The 22459-nt window shown below is 41.5% G+C and overlaps 1 protein-coding gene across 2 annotated transcripts in view; it reads right to left on the bottom strand.

Annotated features, from left to right (window-relative positions):
- The window catches only part of PFKFB1 (6-phosphofructo-2-kinase/fructose-2,6-biphosphatase 1), a 94783-nt gene that overhangs the window by 13835 nt on the left and 58489 nt on the right, over nucleotides 1-22459 (bottom strand). Inside the window, exons 2-8 of one of the 2 annotated variants that reach the window (XM_058535895.1) lie at nucleotides 13461-13586; nucleotides 10041-10134; nucleotides 8736-8802; nucleotides 7409-7483; nucleotides 6567-6623; nucleotides 4429-4550; nucleotides 352-559 (exon numbers count right to left, since the gene is read on the bottom strand). In XM_058535895.1, the coding sequence (XP_058391878.1) occupies nucleotides 352-559; nucleotides 4429-4550; nucleotides 6567-6623; nucleotides 7409-7483; nucleotides 8736-8802; nucleotides 10041-10134; nucleotides 13461-13586 (749 nt within the window). The remainder of the gene's footprint in view (nucleotides 1-351; nucleotides 560-4428; nucleotides 4551-6566; nucleotides 6624-7408; nucleotides 7484-8735; nucleotides 8803-10040; nucleotides 10135-13460; nucleotides 13587-22459) is intronic. The other variant, XM_058535896.1, reaches the window with a different exon arrangement.

Below are 22459 nucleotides of genomic sequence, written 5' to 3'. Positions count from 1 at the left end.
AGGTGGGGGAAGCTGCACAAGCGAAGGCAGAGTTGTGAGAAAGATGAGGGGAAGAGCCGGGCAGGGGCAAAGGGTACTCAGTGTAACGGGGCTGAAGGAGCAGCCAGATCTGGGCAGGCCTGGAGTGCCAGGACCAAGCTATCGGACTTGGAGATGCAGTCGGCACACGGGAGCCATCCAAGGATGGGTGAAGCCTGAGTGGCTGACAAGGTGGAGGGGTGAGAGTGACCAGAACCTGCTCTTACCCTGTTACTGAGTCCCCCCATCCTCAGGACCCAAGCAGTGGCCACCCACCCACCCGCGGTCCACCTGGGCCAGCTCCACCCTCTGGGTGCATGGGGTCCTCCCTACCTGCTTGCCTCGAGCTGAGAGACCAGAGTCACCTCCGATGCGGCCTCTGAGGTTGAGTTCACTCTCACCGTGCCGGCATAGGTAGATGGAGCGAGGTGTGACGTGAATGTTCATGAGATAGTAGACTGTGCGACTTTGAATGTGGTCCTGCACTCGGTTCACCATGTAGCGCATGCCCACGTCGAAGATCTTGATGTAGGACAGGTGGCTGGGCCAGCCCAAGCAGGAGCAAGGGCAGCTCAGGGGCTAACAGTGGAGAGGCTGATCCCAAGAGAAAGCCCCAACCACACACCCTGCCTTCAAGCCTCCTCCATAACCCATCTCTCACCTACCTTTCCTCTAACAAGATACCAGGGCTTGCTCTGTTCTAGGTACCTAGAAGACTAGAGAACCTTCTAGAACCTAGAAGAAGCTCTAGAGACTTGGTTCCTGGCCACCCTGAGGAGCTGACTGCCTGCTACCATTTCCCTGTCTCCTTTCCTCAATCTCAGCTTGAGCCAGGCTCTTTTTACCTTCACTTATGACACTCCAGGCATCAGGGTTTCTCTCCTTTGTGGCTCACACTCCTTACATACTCAGAGAGAAGCAGTAATCCTCTGTGTCCCTGGCTGCCTCCAACATCTCACTGGCAGCTCCTGACTTGTCCACTCCCTCACCCTTTCAAATCTGAAGCCGAGCTCTGCCCCTCTGTCCTTTGAGCCTCTGCTACGATATATTGTACTTGACACTCCACAGGCAGCTACCAGATTGTGTCTGTGCATGCTTGTGTCTGTATGTCTCTCTCCTTACTCAGAAAGGGGAGTTGGTTGGGTTCTTTCCCTATCTGCCATGTAGTCAACAAATACACTGTGCTCTATTCTAAGCATTGTGCTCAGGGTGAGGACTCAGCATCTGCCCTTTGGGAGCTCTTAGGCCAGTCAAAAACATATACTTGGAAACACATGATCAATGCTTAACACCCATTCCACAAATAGTCACTCAATCTAAGGTATGCTAAGTACTGGGGTATGGGGTGGTCCACAACATCATTGGGGAACTTGTGGTCCTTGCTTCAAGCCTTTTTGTTATCCCCTCGATTCTGTGCTCTGTCACGAACTAATAACTATACATGAAGTGATAATCAAACGTATTAAACAACCTGTCTGCAGAGGAGCTGGGAATGGGGGGCACTGACTAATCAGAAGACTAGAACCATGGAGCAAGACTTCTGAGGTCCTGCTATGTCAGGCATTAATCCTTTAGTTGTTGGACTGTAGGGAGTTCAGGGCGATCCCTGGGAAGAGGTAGGGGAGGCTGGGGCAATGGGGTGACACACCAGCAACCCCAGGTGCAAAGTAACAAAACCAAGTGAATGGGAACAGCTGCACTAACGCAAGACAAGTAAGGCAGTGGTTAACAGGTTTGGTTTCAGAATGCTTCTCCTCTGATCTTCCTAGAGAAGGCCTTTCTATCTGCACCATACTTATCATGCCCAGCTCTGTCATCCATGTTTAACAGTTCCCATAGGGCACTTGCATTTGCTGAACATTTTTTTGTGCAGCTGGCAGAGAGTGGGGACTTTAAAGTGCATGAATCCTCATAACCATGCTAGGAAGCAGAGATTATTCTCTCTCTTTTATAGGTGAGAAAACTGAAACAGAGAGAGGAAGTGATTTGCCTAAGGTCAACCTCTCCAACCATCTCGTCTAGGATTTTCAGAGCCTAAGGGTAGAAAATATCTGAGGTAGCTTTGTTGCCTGGTTACTGTCTGTTCCTAATACTGGGTCCTGTGTGGCTCTAGAAGAACTTCCAAATTCCTCAGTTTAGTCTGACATTCTAGGTACGTGTCTTCACACACTGGTCCCATTTGGCCTCACCTTACTGTCCCAGGCCCATGCTCATAACTTTCTCTATTTCATTCTAGCCTTTATGCTTTTGCTGGAATATTCTTTGAACCCTTCTACTCTCATTCAGTTTTAACTAGGCCATTACAAAGTGCTGTTCTCTTTGCTTGAAAAGACGTTCCTTGCCTGATTTCCAAAGTTGAGCTCCTATGCATTCATACTTCAAGAGACAGTATATTCACTCTCTCTAGGAAGTCTTCTTTGAGCCCAGGATCATGTGAAGTCATTTAAGAGGTGTTTTGTGCCACAAGTATTATAGTAGCTAATTCCCACGCCAACCATGTGCAATTCAAAGTAAAAATTATAAACTATATTATAATATGAGGAGGTTCTACCAAGTTCTGATTTTATTTTTTCCATTTTGACTCTTTGATACTGTTTTTGAAATATAAAATATTAAAAGCTTCCAAGATTATTTTCTTATTTTTGGTAGCCTCTACCTTGCTGGTACCCTAAACACATGTCTAGTCCACCTACTGGGTAAATCTGCTCTTCCAGATCTCTTCCTCCAAGCTGGGCTGGGTCTCCTCCTCTGTGTTCCTCCAGCCCATTTGGTTTACCATCCCTACAATTCTGATCAACTGTATACTCACTGTCTTCCTCAACCAGGTGGGCATTCTATCAGAGCAGGAACAGCCCTTCCCTCTTTGGGTTCCTAGGGCACAGCTTAGGGCTGGACCCTGATGCATTGACTATAAATGTCTATTGATGGAAAAATGATTAAATAAAGCCAACCTTCAGAATCAGTTGTCTTCAGGCCCAAATTGATTCATCAAACACTAGCTGGGCACCTGCAGGAGTCTAGGCTGAAGGCTAGGGGCTTTATCAATGCTGTTCTTTTACTTCAGCTTCCCTCCGTCAAACTTCTTTCACCATATGCTGCTAGCCCATATGATGCCTTTGCATAAATTTGAAAAAGTTACACTTTCCTCAAGGCAGAAACAGTCTCACTACAGAATGCATGCCTTGATGAGAAAAGCAAGTGTACCCTTGACCTGGTTGTCCTTGCAAGTGAACAATCTTAACAATTGTACTTAAGGTCCTGACCCTTTTGCAATGAATGTCTAAGCCTCATGTGACACTTTTTATGATATAGCGATGTGGGAGGGGGAGAACCAGGCTGGAAGTCTGAAAATAAGGGTTTGAGTATATATTCTGCTATTGACTTATTGTGTGGCCTCAGGTAAGCCCTTACTCTGCTCTGGGTCTGCTTTCCCATCTAAGTGAAGCAGTAACAATTCTCACCTCTTAGGACTTCAGTTGGACAAAGCTGGAAGAATGCTCTTTAGACTTCTTAGGGTTGTAATGACTATTTGAAGCCTCACACTTCTCACTTGGGGCCCAAAGGGTCTCACTGACCACAGTCTCTTCTCATCACAACCCATTTTGAAAGAAAGTAGGGTTCTGGGAACACCTTACGTCTAAAACTCACATCTTCCCTGTACTGCCAGCTAACACCTCTCTAATCTTTAGCTGGTATTATGAATGAAAGTTTTATATTTTTCACGTGTCTTCCCATATGTCAAGGTACTATGGAAGCTACCTGAGGAGAGAACCCACCTCTCTTCCCTTATTTACACCCCCTATGTACTCCACAGCCCAAAAAGTCCAAATACTTATTGATTGAAGAGGTATATGGGCATTGTGAAAGGAGATATAACTAGGAGATAGAATATGTGGTTAGAATTCTAGCTGTACTCCTGACTTGTGGTGGGAGCTTGGGTAAGTGGTTTTAGCTCTCTAAGACTCAATTTCCTCTTCTTGAAAATATATGACCATAAGACCTATTTTGGCCTCCTTCACAGGGGTGCCGAGGGGATTCAACAAAACAGAGAAGGTGAACATGTTTGGAAACTGAAGTGTCATACATGTGTGAAGAATACTTTTGGAAAAATAATAGCAATAACCACAGGAGTGAGGCATTTGTTCCCAGAGATCAGGGTCCTGATTGCTGTCCATATTGGTCAGGAAAGCACTACTTCAGTCCTCTCGTGAACAGCTTACACATCAAGGAATCACCACCTCATGGATAGTTAGAGCTCGAAGGGCCCTTGACGACAGATCATCAAGGTCAGCTCCCTGATGTTACAGATCGAAAAGTTGAGGCCCAGAGAGGGAGGACATTTCCCCAGGTCCTACAGGACAAAACAGGGCTAAGGATCCAGAACTGGACTTTGGGGTTCTGGGCTCTTACCTGTCCAGTTCATCATCCAAGGGTTGGTAGTTGACCTCGTAGCACTCGATTCTCTTTAGAAAGTCTTCCAGAACTTTTTCCCTGTCACAGTCTATGTAATCAGGGCTGCCAAGTTTCACTTGCTAGGAGAAGGGAGGACAGAGGGACCATGGGAGACAGAGTCTGACCGTGGGAAGAGCCCTTAGAGATCATTGAGTACAATATCCTTCATAATAAAGATGAGACTTGGAAAAAAGGTCTTGCCCAAGTTTACAAAATCAGTTAATTGAAGAGAATCTGGACTGTGTGATTCACCATTCCTTATCTCTATGTGGTCAAACAAGGTCTTTTACATTATATTCAGTTGTAGAGCGCACACTGTTTAAGCAGAACATTTATATGAGGGCCAGAAATTGTGATGTGAGAAGTGGTTAAAGAAGAGGAACAGGAGATCTTGGCCCGGAGTCATAATGGCTTACATGTATCCAGTGTTTACTGGGAGAACATGGCATGTTGGCTTTAGATTTCTAAAGGGCTGGATCTTCTAATCCTCCAGGACTTACCTTCTCCATCCACATTCTGTATCTCAGCGAATGGTACTATCACCCACTCAGTCACTTGAGCCTAAAAGGAATCTGGGAGTCATCCTAGATATGTCTTTTTCTATCATCCCCCACCTCTTAGCAGGTGCCAAATCCTCTCCACTCTATCTTCTAAATATCTCTCCAGTTGGCTTCCATTCTCTCTTGCCTGGATGTTCACTATAGCTTTGTGACTGATTACTTTGTCTACAGTCTTGCTACTTCTTATGTATTCCCCATACTATCAGCTAGAAGGATATTTCTAGCATGCATATCTGATCATGGCATTCTTTTGCTTAAAACCCTTGACCATTTCCTCATATATTTTAGGACAAACTATGAATTATTTTAGTGAGTGACTCATGGCTTGTCATGATTGGGCCCCAAATGATTTCTTCTTCCTCATCTCCCATTGCTCCCCTATTCCTCCACACATTTTGCTTTAGCCAACCAAAGCTACTTATAGTTCCCTGAAGATGCCAATCTTGGTATACGCTATTCCCTTATTTCCAATTTTTCACCTGCTGAATTCCTATGCATTCTTCAAGGTGCAGATTAGCTATTACCTTCATTGAGAAGCCTTCCCTGATACACCCCTACCCCTCCAATGCAAGGTTAGGTCCTCAACACTGTGCACCCACAGCCTCCTTTATTCCCTCATTTCAGCACTGATCTCACAGATTTATGTCTATAAACTTGTCAGTCTCTCTAACTAGACTGTGGACTATGGGCAGGACTCTCCTCTATCTGTTTCTATGTCTCTAATACCCAGAATGGCCCAGCCGAGGTGTATAGATTCTATTTTTGTTGAATCAATAAATGGATAGATAGAAGGATTGATGAGGAGGAAATAGAGGGATTAGACATGTTATAAGCCCCAAGGGACAAAAAGAGGACCAATGAGTGGAAATTTCAGGGACGCAGATTTCAGCTTGATTGAGCTGCATTTGATGAAAGCAATAATCTTCTTGTCACTGGAGGTATGAAGAGAAAATCCAGACAAACATTTAGCTGAGATATCAAGTATCTGATGGTGGGCTGCAGGAGGTAACCTTTAAGGTCTCTTCTGTCCCTGAGCTCCAGTAATTTGATGAAATAGGGAACAATAAAATGTGGTGAATGATCTGCTTCTAGATAACATGCCTAGAATCTAAGAGCAGTGATAGTTCTGATACAAATTGTGAGGCAGAATAAAGAGCTTTCCAGGTAGACAGCTAAGCCTGAGTTCCAGTCCTAGTTCTACCTCTTTCTGGCTATATTAACCCTTGACAACTCACTTCTCATCTTGGAACCTCAGTTTCCTCTCTCCAACACTGAAATGATTCCTAACATGCAAGTTTGTTGTGAAAAATTAGTGAGAGTCAAGCTTGGTACCTGGCGCACACTAAGGACTCTCTCTATATTGGCTTCATTTAATTTTATAGGATCATTGTAGGCCAGGATAGTCAGGGAATGTTTATATAGGAAGTGGGAGGAGAAGCCTGGGGAAGAATACCTCCTTTAACCTAATAGAGGTCTTTTTAGGCATGAACTGAGTCTGAGGCAAAGTAAGGAAGAAAGGTAACTGGTGCTCCTTACCCTAATGTTTTCTGCAATGATGCCAGGGTCATTACAGATGGACTCAATGAAAAAGACCTATAAGAGAAACAGAAGAGAGATTTCAAGCAGGGAATTCTGTTTGGTAGGAGCCAAACACTGCTTGATCCCTTTTCAATGGCTCTGAGTCATCCCTAGAGGCATTTCTGACAACATAATTTCATACAGTGGTGTTTCAGGATTCTGAGTTTTATAAGGCATATTGGCTCTAAATTGAATGGCCCAAGATTGCTGTTTTGTGTTTTTACTGGTTTTTAGTTCTTACATGTGCTTTCTGTGGCGATTCTCTCCCCTCTTTCCTCATCCCTACCCTCATCTCCAGTGTCAGCCTGTTGGAAATCATCTTCTATTGCCTAATGTGGCACCTCTCCTTTCCTGTTCTGTTTTGCTGCTTCTAACTTTGATCTCGAAAGCCATATAACCAAATTAGAATGTTGAGCCTAGGGTAACTGATTTGGCAGCTCAGAATCCCCTGACTTCCCTTTCTTTGGGGTTTGTGCTGGATAAGTAGGCTCTAGATAAGAGTGGGAGTGTCATAAGTGGAAGATAAAAACAACAACAAACAAACACAGAGATATAGAGATTATATTGGGGGTTCCCAGAGGGGAAGCGGGAAGGAGAGTGGGCTAAAGGAGTAAAAGGGCGGATGTGTATGGTGATGGATGGTAATTAGCCTTTGGGTGGTAAATATGATGTAGTCTGCACAGATATCGAAATATAATGATGTACACCTGAAATTTATATAATGTTATAAACCAATGTTACCTCAATAAAAAATAAATAAATAAAACAAAAAACAATAAAGAGTGGGAGTGTTCTTGTACCTTGTAACCATGTTCTTTAGCAAACTGCAGAATCAGTGACCGTCGTTCTCTGGTAGTGTTGGTGGCATCAAAAACCTAGAAGCAGATGATGAGATTGGTTTACTCAGAATCTGGCACTGATAGAATGCCTACTCTTTGACCATCCCTGTACTAAGTAGAGGGCTTCCAGGAGGGGACAGAACTTGAGCAGGGTCTTGAACGATAGCAAGGATTTGGAATCGGCTTATGTCAATTTCTCAAGCACTCACTGAGCCCTTACTGTCTTTCCAGAAATGTAGCAGACTCTGTAGGCATAATAAGGCAAGAGGAAAATTGTGGGTTTTTATTAGGGCCATTTTACAGGTGAAGTAGTTGAGATTTAGAGGAAGGATTTGCCTTAACCAAAGTCACTGAGAGTTGCTGACAGAGCAGAGCTAGAACTGATTTTCTCAACTCCTAGTTGAGGCTTCTTCCTTCTCTATCACTTTGGAGCTCTTGTTTTTTTTTTTTTTTAACAGTTTTATTTATTTTTTTGTGAGGAAGATCAGCCCTGACCTAACATCCATGCTAATCCTCCTCTTTTTGCTGAGGAAGACCAGCTCTGAGCTAACATCTATTGCCAATCCTCCTCCTTTTTTTTCCCCCCAAAGCCCCAGTAGATAGTTGTATGTCATAGTTGCACATCCTTCCAGTTGCTGTATGTAGGACACAGCCTCAGCATGGCCGGAGCAGCAGTGCGTCAGTGCGCGCCCGGGATCCGAACCCGGGCCGCCAGTAGCGGAGCGCACGCACTTAACCGCTAAGCCACGGGGCCGGCCCCTGGAGCTCTTAAAGGACAGGAAACAACTCCCTATCCTCAGCACCTTAGATGGGACCATTTATATATTTGAGGATCTCTTTCCCTTTTAGAATTTATAAATCCTATCCCAAGGGTCTATGAGATTAAATTGACTAGATGTTTAGGTAAATCTCTAGAACTCAAAAATGTTTGTACTATAGTCTTAAATTCTAGTGTAGTCCTGCTGAATTCTTGGGGGTGGAGTGGTAGAGCATAGTGGTTAAGAGTGTAGATTCTGGAGCTATACAACCTGGATTCCAGTTCTGGCCCTGCCACATACACATTGTACCATCTTGGGAAATTATTTAATCTCTCTGTGTGCCAATTTTCTGGGCTATAGAATGGGGCATAATAACAATTATGGTATGTCCCCCTGTCTCACGGGGGAGGGGAATTAAATTAATATGTGCAAAGTACTTAGAATAATGTATGGAACATAGTAAATGCTCAATATATATTAGCTGCTCTACATCCCAGCAGAAACCCGAGGGAAAATGCAAATTTCTTTACCGCAACATGACCTTCCTCATGGCTGAGATAGTCACGGACATCTTTCAGGGCTTCCAGGGCACACTGCCTGAAAAAGATGGAGAAAGAAATAGAGACAATCCCTATCCCCAAGATGGGTTTCTCTCTATTTTTCTGAATTATCTTTAGCACCATGTCTCAGATGTCCTACATTAAATTATTCATCTATAGAATATCTACACAAGGTGTCCTGTGTTCTAGGCACCATGACAAGCACAGAGAGGTCACGTAGTTGTAAGTGGCTCTGTTTGCACATCTTAGGGGCAGGCACAAAGTGGCATACCCAGGACACGTGGACTAATGATGGAAGCCATGATATTAAGGGCTCCAACCCTTGAAGTAATAGAGCTCAAGCTGAACTGGCTCTTGACGCCAGGTAGAGCCTGGGTATATGGTCTGTGAAGTAGAAGGCATTCCTGGCATGGGTAACAGTGCAAGCACAGGTATGATAGTAGTAATGTATTTATGCTTTCCATAAAAATCTATTTAGTGATTACTCTGTGCTGGGTTCTATTATGAAGGCATGGATCAATAAATGAGACCCAGGCTCTATTCTAGCTAGCCATGGTGGTTTAGTGGTTAAGATTTGGTGCCCTCATCACCACGGCCCAGGTTCATTTCCTGGTCAGGGAACCACACCACCCATCTGTCAGTTGTCATACTGTGGTGGTTGCATGTTGTTGTGATGCTGAAAGCTATGCCACCAGTATTTGGAATACCAGCAGGGTCACCCCTGGTGGACAGGTTTTAGTAGAGCTTCCAGACTAAGACACACTAGGAAAAAGGACCTGGCCACCCACTTCTGAAAACATTGGCCATGAAAACGCTATGAACAGCAGTGGAGCAATGCCAAAAGACTGGGCAAGATTCCACTCTGCTGTACACAGGGTCACTAGGAGTTGGAATCAATTAGGTGGCACTAACAACAGGGCTCTGCTCTGGAAGTCCTCAGTCTTACAGAGGAGAGAGACCTCGAGGTTGAATGAATGAGACTGGAGAGACTGGAGTAGGCCAAGCTATTGAGACTCTTGTCTCTAATGCTAGGCTGAGAAGTTTCTACTCTCTCCTGTCAGAGGTAAGAGACTGTTAAAAGTTCTTAAGCAGGGGATGGTTATGACCATAAAGAGGCTTTGTGTAGGGTGGTAAAAGGGCTGTCTCAACCACACTTTGAGAGCCTAGAGGGCCTCCTCGTTAACCCAAGATGCTCTGCTCCCCTCCCCCATCATCTGAACAAAGCCCTCCCTCAGCCAGGGCGCAGCACAGGTCCCTAAAATGTTAGGTACTTACTTCCTGATAAGTAGGGCCTCCATGTTGTCTGGGAGAAAGAATTCGTAGTTCTTGTAGCTCACTGCTTCTCGGCGATACTGGCCTAAATTAAACACTGAAAGCAGGGAGCCCTGGTAAAGAGGTTGGGAAGATCCCAGTGGCAAAAAAAATGTCCTTGCTGGGAGGGATCTCATAGAAGAAGGTATAATTTTTAGCTATATAATATGCTTATAAAGCTTCAAATTAGGACTACCAGCTCATTTAGTCCTTAGAACAGCCCTGTAAAGTAGGAATCACCATTCCTATTTACAAATGAGAAAATTGAAGTTCAGAGATAGTAAATACCTTTCTCAGTTAATAAGTGGGGAGCTGGGATTCAAACTCAGGTCTGTTTGATTCCAAAACTGGTGGTCTTTCCACTATTCTATCATAAACTCCAATTGTTTTAATGCCCTACCCCATTGGAAAGATAAAGAAATTGAGATCTAGGGAGTAAAATCAATCACCAAGGGTCAAACAGTGAGGCAGCTGGTGACAGAACTAGACTGAGCTTTCTGAATCCCAGTTCAATGTTGTTATATTGTTCTGTATCATGAGAGAGAATCTAAATGTATTGCCCTCTCTAGGCCATACTTTCTCATTTATAATTGAGAAAAACTAGAGAGGAGGGAAGGAAAGGAAAATAAAGGGGATAATAGGTGAAGAGATAATATAATATTTCATTTATTCATCCAATGAATACTTTCTGCAGTCTACTCAGTGAAGTAGGACATGTATTCTGTGGTGTCAGACATGAACTAGCTCTGCGTAATGGGGCCCCAAGGAGCTCACAATACAGCAGGTAGGACTGAGAGTAAACCTGTAAACAGAGAGCTCCCACTCAGTTTGTTAAGTGCACTGACAGAGCCATGCAAAGGAGTAAGGGGGAAGGAAAGACTAATTAAACTTGGAGAGATCTGAGATGGTTTCTTGGAGAAAGCAGCACTTGAACCGGTCCTTTTAGGAAGGCAGGCCTTTTACAATCAGGAAGGGGGGATGGAAGTGGGGAACAAAGACACCCCAGGTAGAGGAACAGCTTGAACAAAGGTACGGCATTGGCAGAAGGCAGAACATGTTTAGGGGATGATGAGTCATCCACTGTGACTGAGGCCTGAGAAATTGGCAAGGGCTGGTCATGGAGGGCCTTGAATGACAGGCTAAGGAGCTTGGATTTAAACCTGCAGGCCAAGGGGACCTTGGAGGCTGTAGGTATGGTCAGCTTTGTGCTTTGAAATATAACTCTGAGGGCCTCTGTGAGAATGGACTGGAGTGGAGCAGATGGGAAGCAGGCTCATTAGAGCAGAGACCCATCCACCACTGTCCCATGTGCCCCTACACTCAGCAGAGGCTCCTCAGAGCCTGCAGTCCTCCACGAGAACTGTTCCTTCTCCTCTTCTCTTCTGTCAATGTCCTACTCCTCCCATAGGACCCAGCTCAAACATACCCTATCTGGAAGCTTTCACTGCCTTCCAGTTGGTGATTTCCTCTATGAGCCCTCTCAGCACCCTGCTCTGGGATTCCTAGGTGACATAAGGTATTCTTATGCATCCCAGCCAGATGGAGAACTCTTCAAGGACAGGGTGTGACTCTCACCCATTTTTGCACCTCCAATGCCTAGCATGGATTTTGGCACATGGAAAACCATTGGGAAACTCTTCATCAGTGAATTAGAGAAAGAGAAAGTACATGAAGGGAAAGAGGAAATGGGAGAAAGAGAAGAGAAGACTTGGAGAGAGGGAGGGAAGGGGGCAGATAGATAGGGTGTTGGGATGGGCAAGAGAAAGGAGGGGAAGAGAATGTAGAGTACAGGGCCAATGTGGGATTCTTTTCTCTTCCCATCAGTAGAGCCAAGAATCAGACCTGGCACAGTGAGTGTCAGGCTTTGGACTCAACCAGATGTGGGTTTATATCCTGGTTCCGTCACTTACTGGCTATGTACCTTTACACAAGGCACTTCACCTCTTGGGCATTAATTTTGTCAACTGTGAAATGATGATAGTACTAGTTCCTCCTTCGTAGGAGTACTTAAGAACATCTTAGAACTTAAGAATAGATGTGAGTTATTTGAGGACAGGCATCCCATCTTACTTCTCTTTCTTTGCCCGACATCCAGCAAGGGCCTTGGCACAGCTGTGTGCTCAACAAATAATTAATGATTGAGTGAATAAATGAATGCTTGAGGAGGACTGTTTTCTGCACTGGGGACCAGTGCTCCATTTCACAAGACAGAGTCTAAATACTTGCTTAGTGCACCAGTAAAGGAGAAACATGACCCCAATAAAATTTTTCAGATAAGTTGATATTCTTTAAAAGCATCAATATAGTCACCAGGGGATAAATAAAAACCGTTAGTAGACTTTCTTACATTCACTGTTTTTATTCTGAATTACATATGACTTGGGGGCACCCTATCTTTTAGTGTTTAGAGCCTCCAAATGTCTTAATCTGGTCATAATTGAGAGACAGAAATGAACATAACCTAGTCCCCTGCCCCCTGAGCAGCTGCTGGGGAGACAGACCCAGACATACACTGCAACAACACACTATGTAATTAGTGTTTGCATAGAGGGGGCAGTAGGAAGAGTTGGCCTGGGAGCTCAGAGAAGCACAGTCCTCCCCTGGGGAACAGAGGAATCAGATAGGAATGGGGATATAGGGTGGCGGATAGAAAAACCAAATGGAGAATAGAAGAGTGATTGCTCAATAAGGGGTAGTAAGCAGAAAAGAGACCACATTGAGGAGAATGGAAAGTTGGAAGTAGGAAGCTAGGGAGGAGATCGACAGGCAGGGAAGGAGGCCTCTCTGTAGGAGGAAAGAAGCAGGACAGGCTCAGACCTAAGGAGAGGTTTGGAGAGAGCAGAAGCCTTCCGGACTCGGGAGGATGAGGTGACCTAAGGTGCCCAGCTTCAAAAAAGACCCTGTGGGGACCTCCAGGCTGTGGCTTCAATGTGCTTCAACAGCCCCTAAGGTTTGAAGAAAATTGTGAAGAAATGTTGATGCTAATAAAAATAATATTGTTGTGGTAATAATAGTAATGGCAATAAAAATAGTATGTTACTCATAGAGTTGTTTGGAGGTCTTGCAATAATGGAGCTCCTTGAGAACAGACATTTCATCTTACTAATTTTCCTATGCCTGCACCTAGCATGGGGTTGGGCAGAGTATGTGCTCAAGAAATTGTAAAATTTATAAGAGTGTATTGGCAATGGTAGTAGTAGTAGTAGTAATAGTAGTAGTAGTAGTATAGTAGCAGTAATAGTAGTAATAGCCCTAATACTGGTAATAATGGGTTGAGATATTCCTGGTACTGAGGGCTTTGTCCCTTCTGCCACCTGCTACCTTACTCTGTTTTCAGCCAGTAGCCTGTAGATGGCTATAGAACAAAGAGTTTCAGACATATACCTTTAGTTGGTGTTCCTATCCAGTTGAGATATCTTGTCAGCTTCGTGGAGATGTAGGTCTTTCCTCGAGCTGGTAAACCCACCATGATCACCATTGTAGGGGAATTGGTAAACTGGGGTATGGTTGCTGGAAGACAAATAGAGCCTCAAAAGCTTATCCCCAGGTTTTCATGATCTTCTGGTATCAACTCAGAGATGTAGCATTGGAAAGAGCATCTCTCCCACCATTGTAACAAGAAAAGAACCCTGGAAAATTGCAAATTGACTTATCTTGAATTCATCATAAAACTGAGATCGCAGTGCAAACAGCTAACCCCAAATTGTAGAGACAGGTATCTGCAGGGAGCAACAGGGCCCAGGTATTTGCTTATTCTTTTGCAGATACTACTGAACAACATATACACTCATTAGATTCAGTTAAAAATCGTTAATTAATTGTTAAAGGTTGGTTGTGGGCTAGTGTGAGAATGTGAAGCCCCTGAGTGGTGCAGACACAGGTGGTTTTGCATCCTCTTGCAGACTTTTCCTCTAGGAATTCCACCAGGTGCTAACAGGAAAGACTGAGAAGAATCCTCAGAAAGATATCCTATAGTTCTGGCTTGAGGAGGGAAACAGAACAGCAGCCATCGCTTAAACTGTGCACAGACCATTCTCCCTATGTACCCTATGGAACAAAATCCTTAATCTTCATGGGAAAAGGCAATAAAACTATAGCTTGAGAGCACTGGTGGAAATTCACTGCAGCTGGCAGAGAGGAATGGCCAATACCACTGAAACTCTACCCAGACCAATATACTCTTTCTCCCCTAGGGAAAATGACCCTAAATCTGCAGAAGAAAGGACAGCAGGAACTGAAGGCACTGGTGGAAATTCAGTATAGTTCGAGAAGGAAAACAGAAAAAATGCTCTAACCCAGATGGGGCAGGAATATGTGCTAGGCCTACCATTGTATTTAGAGGAGGAGCAGGAACACTTGTGAAAGTTACACCTCCAAGACTCAGGATAAGCCTGCCTAAGACTGAGGCTTAATCAGAAAAACATAGAATGTCCTTAGTCCCCTATTTCCCACTACCATGCTAAAAAGACATCAAGTAAAATAATAGCATTCTACATCTTTAAAGAATGCAAGAGATAAATTGTCTTCAGGCAGCAGCACGAAGGGAAGAATCAAAGCAATAAAAAAAAAGCAATATGAATAGACAAAGAAATCATCAGGACCAGACTCAGTTATGACACACATGTTGGAATTATCAGACAGGGAAATTAGAACAGATATGGTTCATATGTTAAAGCCTTTATTGGAAAAGGTAGACAACATGCAAGATTAGATATGTAATTTCAGCAGGGGGATGGAAAGTATAAGAAAGACTCAAACGTAAATGCAAGAGAAAAAACACAAATAACAGATTTAAAGAATGCCTTAAATATGCTCATCAGTGGACTTGACATAGCTGAGGAAGCAGTGAACTTGAAGATAGATCAATAGAAATTACACAAACTGAAATGCAGAGAGAAAAAAAGAAAACAGGACAAAATATTCAAGAACATTAGGACATTATCAAACAGTGTAATATATATGTAATTCGAATATCAGAAGGAGAAGAGAGACAGAATGGGGAAGAAGAAATATTTGAAGAAATAATTGCCAAAATTTTCCAAAATTAGTGACTGATACCAAATCACAGATCCAAGTGTCTCAGAGAACACCAAGATGAGTAAATAAAATTTTAAAAAGAACCACACCACACCCAGACATATCAAATTCAAACTCCAGAAAATCAGACAAAAATAAAATCTTGAAGACAGCCAGGAAAAAGGGGTGGGAGGAACACCTTACCTACAGAAGAATAAAGAGAAAAATTACATTAGACTTATTGTCAGAAACCATATAAGCAAAAAGACAGTAGAATGAAACCTTGAAAGTAAAAATAATCCGCTGATCCAGAATTCTGAATTCAGCAAAAATGTCCTTCAAAAATGAAGGCAAAAGAAAGACTTTTTTTCAGACAAACAAAAACAGGAAATTCATCACCATCAGACCTACCTTATGAGAAATAATAAAGGACATTATTTAGGCAGAAGGGATATGCTATAGGCCAGAAAATTGGATCTCCATAAATAAATGAAGAGCATTGGAAAAGGAATAAATGAAGGCAAAATATATCTTTTGGTTTTTCATATTCTTAATTGTTCTAAAAGATAACTGACTGTTTAAAGCAATAATAGTAACAATGTATTGGGTGTTTATAGCATTCATAGAAATGAATTGAATACAACAATGGCACAAGGAAAAGGTGGAAGAAATTGAGAATATACTGTTATGAAGTACTCACACTGCACATGAAGCAATATAGTATTATTTGAAGGTGAGCCCAAATTATTTTAAAACGTACCTTGTAAACCCTAGGGGGACTACTAAAAAGTAAAAAAAAAAAAAAAAAAAAAAAAAAAAAGACATAAATTACAAGTAAATAGAGGAGATAAAACAGGATCATAAAAAATGCTTAAATAAAATAAGAAAAAGCAAAGAGAGAGAGAGAGAAAAGAAACAAAGAACACATGCAATGAATAGAAAACACAGTTAGCAAGATGGTAGACTTTAATCCAACTATATCAATAACCACTTTACATATGAATTGTCTAAACACACCAATTAAAAGACAGAGATTGTTAGATTGGATAAAAAGCAAGACCCAAATATATGCTGCCTAAAACACATAGAGCTGGGTCCACTTCTAGGACCTTCTTTTATATCTCACTTAACTCAAATATAAAACCTTGATAGAATGGATGGACACCTATTTGAAAACTAAAAAGCAAAAATAGGTAGGTGGGGCAGGGAAGAGTATTAGAGTTTGAAATACCCCCTAAACAGTTATAAGTTCAATATTATTTTTTTTCCTTCCAACATCCTGAGCCTGAATTGAACATGACATGAAACCCAAAATTGAGCATTGTTTAGCAGACAAAGTGAGATACAGGAGAAGCCTTGAAGCTATGGCCTGAGGAGTGGAAAAGAGAGCTCCTAAAGTTCAGAGAGAGTGTTGGAAATCCCTCAGGTTTTTATTTACTCTACTTCTTCTTTGGTCCCACAGTGGGGGCAGTGATAGCAAAGGCAGCCCAGAAGCAAGTGTGGTCCATCCATAATGGGAACCTCCAGGAATCAAAGCTCTAAGGGATGAGGTCTTTTCTCTAGATGGAGGCACAGCATCAAGAGAACAAAACTAAACTTCAAACTAATTTTTCCTCTCTGTCTCCTCCTGCAAATTGTTTATGCAAGTGGTACAACCAAGAAAGTGGCTGGTTTCTGAATAGAGGGCAGAAAATGGGAAACTAAGGAACTGGAAAGTACCGAAAAAATAAGAGAGAGGGAATAGTTTAGAAAAGCTAATGTTGTTTTGAATTCCTGGGCTCAATTCTGACCTATGTGTGCCTTGATCCAATTCTAATCAGCATACGAAATATTTGGAAACTGAACTAGCAAGTAAACCTCCACCCAAGTCCCAGACTGACCACTAGGTGGTGTACACACAAGACTGATCTACATAGTACTGCAAAAGTTTTGAAAACTGAACTGATCAACTTCCATAGGATATAAACAAGATTCTGGGTCTCAATGTTCACAATCTCCAAGATACAAACTAAAATCAATCAACATGCAAATAACCATGAAATCTCAACTCACATGAAAAGAGACCATCAACAGAAATGAATAATGAGATGACACAGACTTTGGAATTGTTTTAAATTATCTATTACAAAAATGCTTGAATGAGCAATCACAATCTTGAAACAAATATTAAAATAGAAAGACTCAGCAAAGAAATAGGAGATATAAGCAAGAATAAAGTAGAAATTTTAAAACTGAAAAGTACAATAATCAAAATAAAAAGAGTCACTGAGTGGACTTAATGGCAAAATAGAAATGATAGAGAAAAGAGTCATTAGACTCAAAGATTCACCAATAGAAATCATCTAATATGAGCAACCGAAAGACAAAATATTGAAAAATAAAAACCCAGAGATTCAGGCACTTGTGTATCAAAACAACAACAACAAAGACTAATAATCATCTTATTGGAGTTCCAGATAGAGAGGAGAAAGAGGAGGGCCTGAAAAAGTACTTGAGGGAGTGACATCAGCATCATGGTGGAGTGAGCTCTTCCCTTAGTCTCTCCCCATAAGATACAACAAGAAAAGACATTCATAAACCAACAGAGGACATTCACACAACAAAATAAATGTCTGAGATATCCACGCAGCCATATGTCTGAAGGTGGAGGTGCTGGACCCCCTGGAAGGCAGTGGAAGGAGGTAAGGGGATCTCCTCTCCCTCTCCAAACAGCAGTGATCTAGGGTGTGGGACCATGCATGGAGGCCAGCATGCAACTCTGAGCGGAAAGAGGGGAAAGGGCAGCCACCCATGGGAGCGCCTTTGCTCTTGGAGTTGCCTTCCAGCCCATGGGAACGCTCCACACCAAGGAGGCTAAGCAATTGCAGGGGTGTATTCACCAAACTAAACAGCCTAGGAGGGAAGACAGTGAGTGCAGGGCAGGGGCACCCCCAGGATGATGCACATGAAATAAAGCCCCCCACCTGCCTGATGCACCAGTTCAGCCAGTAGGCCACAGCAGGGGACTCTTGCCAGAAGGCCTTTGTGCCTACGTGTGTAAAGCAGCAGTGGGCAGTTTGAAAACGCAGACAAGCCCTGGTTGGCCCAGCTTCCAAAGGACAGACACAGCTGCCAGGGATCATGGCAGGCTCAGAATACACAGCTCCTGCCTGCCCCCAGTGGTGGCAGGTGGAACTTTCAACCAAATACTACCACTACACGATGGCACAAGTCAACCCCATCAAATAGCATGAAGAAGTATATTAACACTCAAGACCAGAAGGAAAATGACAAGGGCCCCAAAATCAATCCTGAAGTCACAGAAATTTACAATCTAAATGACAGAGAATTCAAAATAGTTATAATGAAGAAACTCAACGAGTTACAAGAAAACTAAGGAAGATAGTTCAATGAAATCAGGAATAAAACGAATGAGCAGAGGGAATTCTTCACAAAAGAGATTGAAACTATACAGAAAAATGAATCAGAAAAGTTGGAGATGAAAAACACAAAGCATGAGACAAAGAAAAATCTGGAATCTTGAAATAACAGCTGATATTATGGAGGACAGAATTAGTAACTTAGAGGACAGAAATATAGAAATGCTTCAGATAGAGAAGGAGAGAGAACTAAGACTAAAAAGAAATGAAGAAATTCTCTGAGAAACATCTGACTCAATTAGGAAATGCAACATAAGGATTAAAGGTATTGCAGAGGAAGAAGAAAGGGGAAAAGGAGCAGAGGGATTGTTCAAAGAAATAATAGCTGAGAACGTCCCAAACCTGAAGAAGGAGCAAGAATTACATGTAAATGAAGCTAATAGAACACCTAATTGCATTAATGTGAAAAGACATTCGCCAGGGCATGTATTAGTAAAACTGGCAAAAGTCAATGACAAAGAAAAAGTATTAGGGGCAGCAAGGCAGAAGAAAATAATCTACAAAGGAACTCCTATCAGACTTTCAGCAGATTTCTCAGCAGAAACCTTACAGGCTAGGAGAGAGTGGAATGATATACTCAAAATTCAGAAAGACAAAAACTTTCAGCCAAGAATACTCTATCCAGTGAAAAAAACCCTTCAAAAATGATGGAGAAATAAAAAGTTTACCAGATAAACAAAAGCTGAGGAAGTTCATTGCCACAAGATCCCCCCTACAAGAAATGATCAAGAAGGCCCTTATACCTGAAAAAAAAAAAGAGAGGGTTTACAAAGCCTTGAGCAAGGAGATACACAGACAGACAAAAGCAGAAAATTTCAGCTCTCTACCAGAACATGTTAGCAAACATTTACTTGTAACATTAAAGAAAAAGGAAGGAAAACATCAAAAATAAGTATGATCACTTCGTTTTAATCACAAACTCACAACACAAAATGGAATAAGTTGTGACAACAATAACTTAGGGAAGAATAATGAGATGGAACCTGCTTAGACTAAGGAAATAAGAGGCTATTGGAAAATGGACTATCTCCTCTACAAGGTCTTATATACAAACCTCACAGTAACCACTAAACAAAAAAATCAGAATAGAGACACAAATGATAAATAAAGAGAAAACTGAGAAAACCATCATAGAGAACCACCAAATTGAATTGGCAGTTACCAATACACGGGAGGAGAAACAAGGGAAATACAGAACAATGGGAAAAGAAGTGATAAAATGGCAGTATTAAGTCCTCGTACATCAATAATCTAAATGTAAATGGATTTGCTTCTCCAATCAAAAGACACAGAGTGGCTGCATGGATTAAAAAACAAGACCAACAATATGCTGCCTCCAGGAAACTTGTCTCAGCTCTAAGACAAACACAGGCTCAGAGTGAAGGGATGGAAGATGATACTCCAAGCAAATGGTAGACAAGGGAAAGGAGGAGTTGTGATACTTATATCAGACAAAGTTGACTTCAAGATAAAACAGGTAATGAGAGACAAAGAGGGGTAGTATATAATGTTAAGAGGGACACTCCACCAAGAGGACATAACTCTTATAAATATATTTTCACCTAAGATAGGACCACCAAAGTACATAAAGCAACTATTAAAAGACCTAAAAAGAGAAATCAACTGCAACACAATAGTAGTAGGGGACCTCAACACCTGACTTACATCAATGGATAGATCATCCAGACAGAAAGTCAACAAGGAAATAGTGGAATTAAATGAAAACCTAGATCAGATGGACTTAATAGATACATATATAGAAGACTCCATCCAAAAAGAGCAGAACAGACATTCTTCTCAAGTGCACATGGAACATTCTCAAAGATAGACCATATTTTGGGAAACAAGGAAAGCCTCAATAAACTTAAGAATATTGAAATCATATCAAGCATCTTTTCTGACAACAATGCTATGAAACTAGAAATCAACTACAAGAAGAAAGCAGGGAAAGTGACACATATGTGAAAACTAAACAACATGCTACTGAAAACTATTGGATCAATGAAGAAATTAAAGGAGAAATAGAAAATATCTGGAGACAAATGAAGATGTAAAATACACCATAGCAACTCATATGGGATGCAGCAAAAGTGGTCCTGGGAGGGAAATACATAGCAATACAGGCCCACCTTAACAAACAAGAAAAATCAGAAATAAGCAATCTTAAACTACACCTAACAGAACTAGAAAAAGAAGAACAAACAAAGCTCAAAGTCAGAAGAAGGAGGGAAATAATAAAAATTATAGCAGTAATAAATGAAATTGAAACTAAGAAAACAGTAGAAAAGATCAATGAAACTAAGAGCTGGTTCTTTGAGAAGATAAACAATATCAACAAACCTTTAGCCAGACTCACTAAGGAAAAAAGAGACAAAGCTCAAATAAATAAAATTAGAAATGAAAGAGGAGAAATTACAATGGATACCACAGAAATACAAAGGATTAAAAGAGAATACTATGAAAAACCATATGCCAACAGATTGGACAATCTAGAAGAAATACATAAATTCTTAGATGCATACAACCTCCCAAAACTGAATCAAGAAGAAATAGAGAATCTGAACAGACTAATCACAAGTCAAGAAGTTGAAACAGTAATCAAAATCCTCCCCAAAAATAAAAGTCCAGGACCTGATGGATTCTCTGGAGAATTCTACCAAACATGTAAAGATAATTTAATACCTGTCCTTCTCAAACTATTCCAAAAAGTTGAATAAGATGGAAAACCTCCTTCCACATTTTATGAGGCCAACATCATCCTGATCCAAAAGCCAGGCAGGGACAACACAAAGAAAGAAAATTACAGGCCAATATCACTGATGAACATACATGCAAAAATCCTCAACAAAATATTATCAAATTGATTACAGCAATACATTAAAGGGTCATACACCATGATGAGTGGGATTTATACCAGGGACACAGGGATGGTTCAACATTCACAAATCAATCAATGTGATATACCACATTAACAAAACGAGGAATAAAAACCACATGATCATCTCAATAGACGTAGAGAAGGCATTTGACAAGATCCAACATCCATTTATGATAAAAATTCTCCACAAAATGGGTACAGAAGGAAAGTACCTCAACATAATAAACGCCATATATAAAAAACCCACAGCCAACATCATAGTAAATGGGGAAAAACTGAAAGCCATCCCTCTGAGAACAGGAACAAGACAAGGGTGCCCACTTTTGCCACTCTTATTCAACATAGTACTGGAGGTTCTGGACAGAGCAATTAGGCAAGAAAAAGGAATAAAAAGAATACAAACGGGCAACAAAGGAATGAAACTCTCACTATTTGCAGATGACATGATCTTATATATAGAAAACTCTAAAGAACCCATTGGAAAACTATTAGAAATAATCAACAACTACAGCAAAGTCACAGGGTACAAAATCAACTTACAGAAATCAGTTGCATTTCTATATGCCAACAACGAACTAACAGAGAACTCAAGAAGACAATCCCATTTAAAATTGCAACAAAAAGAACAAAATATCTAGGAATAAATTTAACCAAGGAAGTGAAAGACCTATACTATAAGACTATAAGACATTATTGAGTGAAATCAATGATGACAGAAAGAAATGGAAAAATATTCCATGTGCATGGATTGGAAGAATAAACAAAGTTAAAATGTCCATACTACCTAAAGCAATCTACAGTTTCAATGCAATCCCAATCAGAATCACAAGGACATTGTTAAAAGAAATAGGACAAAAAATCCTAAAATTCATATGGGGCAACAAAAGACCTCGAATAGCTAAAGCAATCCTGAGAAAAAAGAACAAAGCTGGAGGCATCACAATCCCTGACTTGAAGACATACCACAAAGCGATAGTAATCAAAACAGCATGGTACTGTTATGAAAACAGACACACAGATCAATGGAACAGAATTGAAAGCACAGAAATAAAACCACACATCTATGGACA

This window comes from Diceros bicornis, chromosome X (assembly GCF_020826845.1).
Source record: "Diceros bicornis minor isolate mBicDic1 chromosome X, mDicBic1.mat.cur, whole genome shotgun sequence".
In the NCBI taxonomy this organism is placed as follows: Eukaryota; Metazoa; Chordata; class Mammalia; order Perissodactyla; family Rhinocerotidae; genus Diceros; species Diceros bicornis.
The sequence above is the reverse complement of the archived record's forward strand: the minus strand, read 5'-3'. Positions and strand labels throughout refer to the sequence as shown.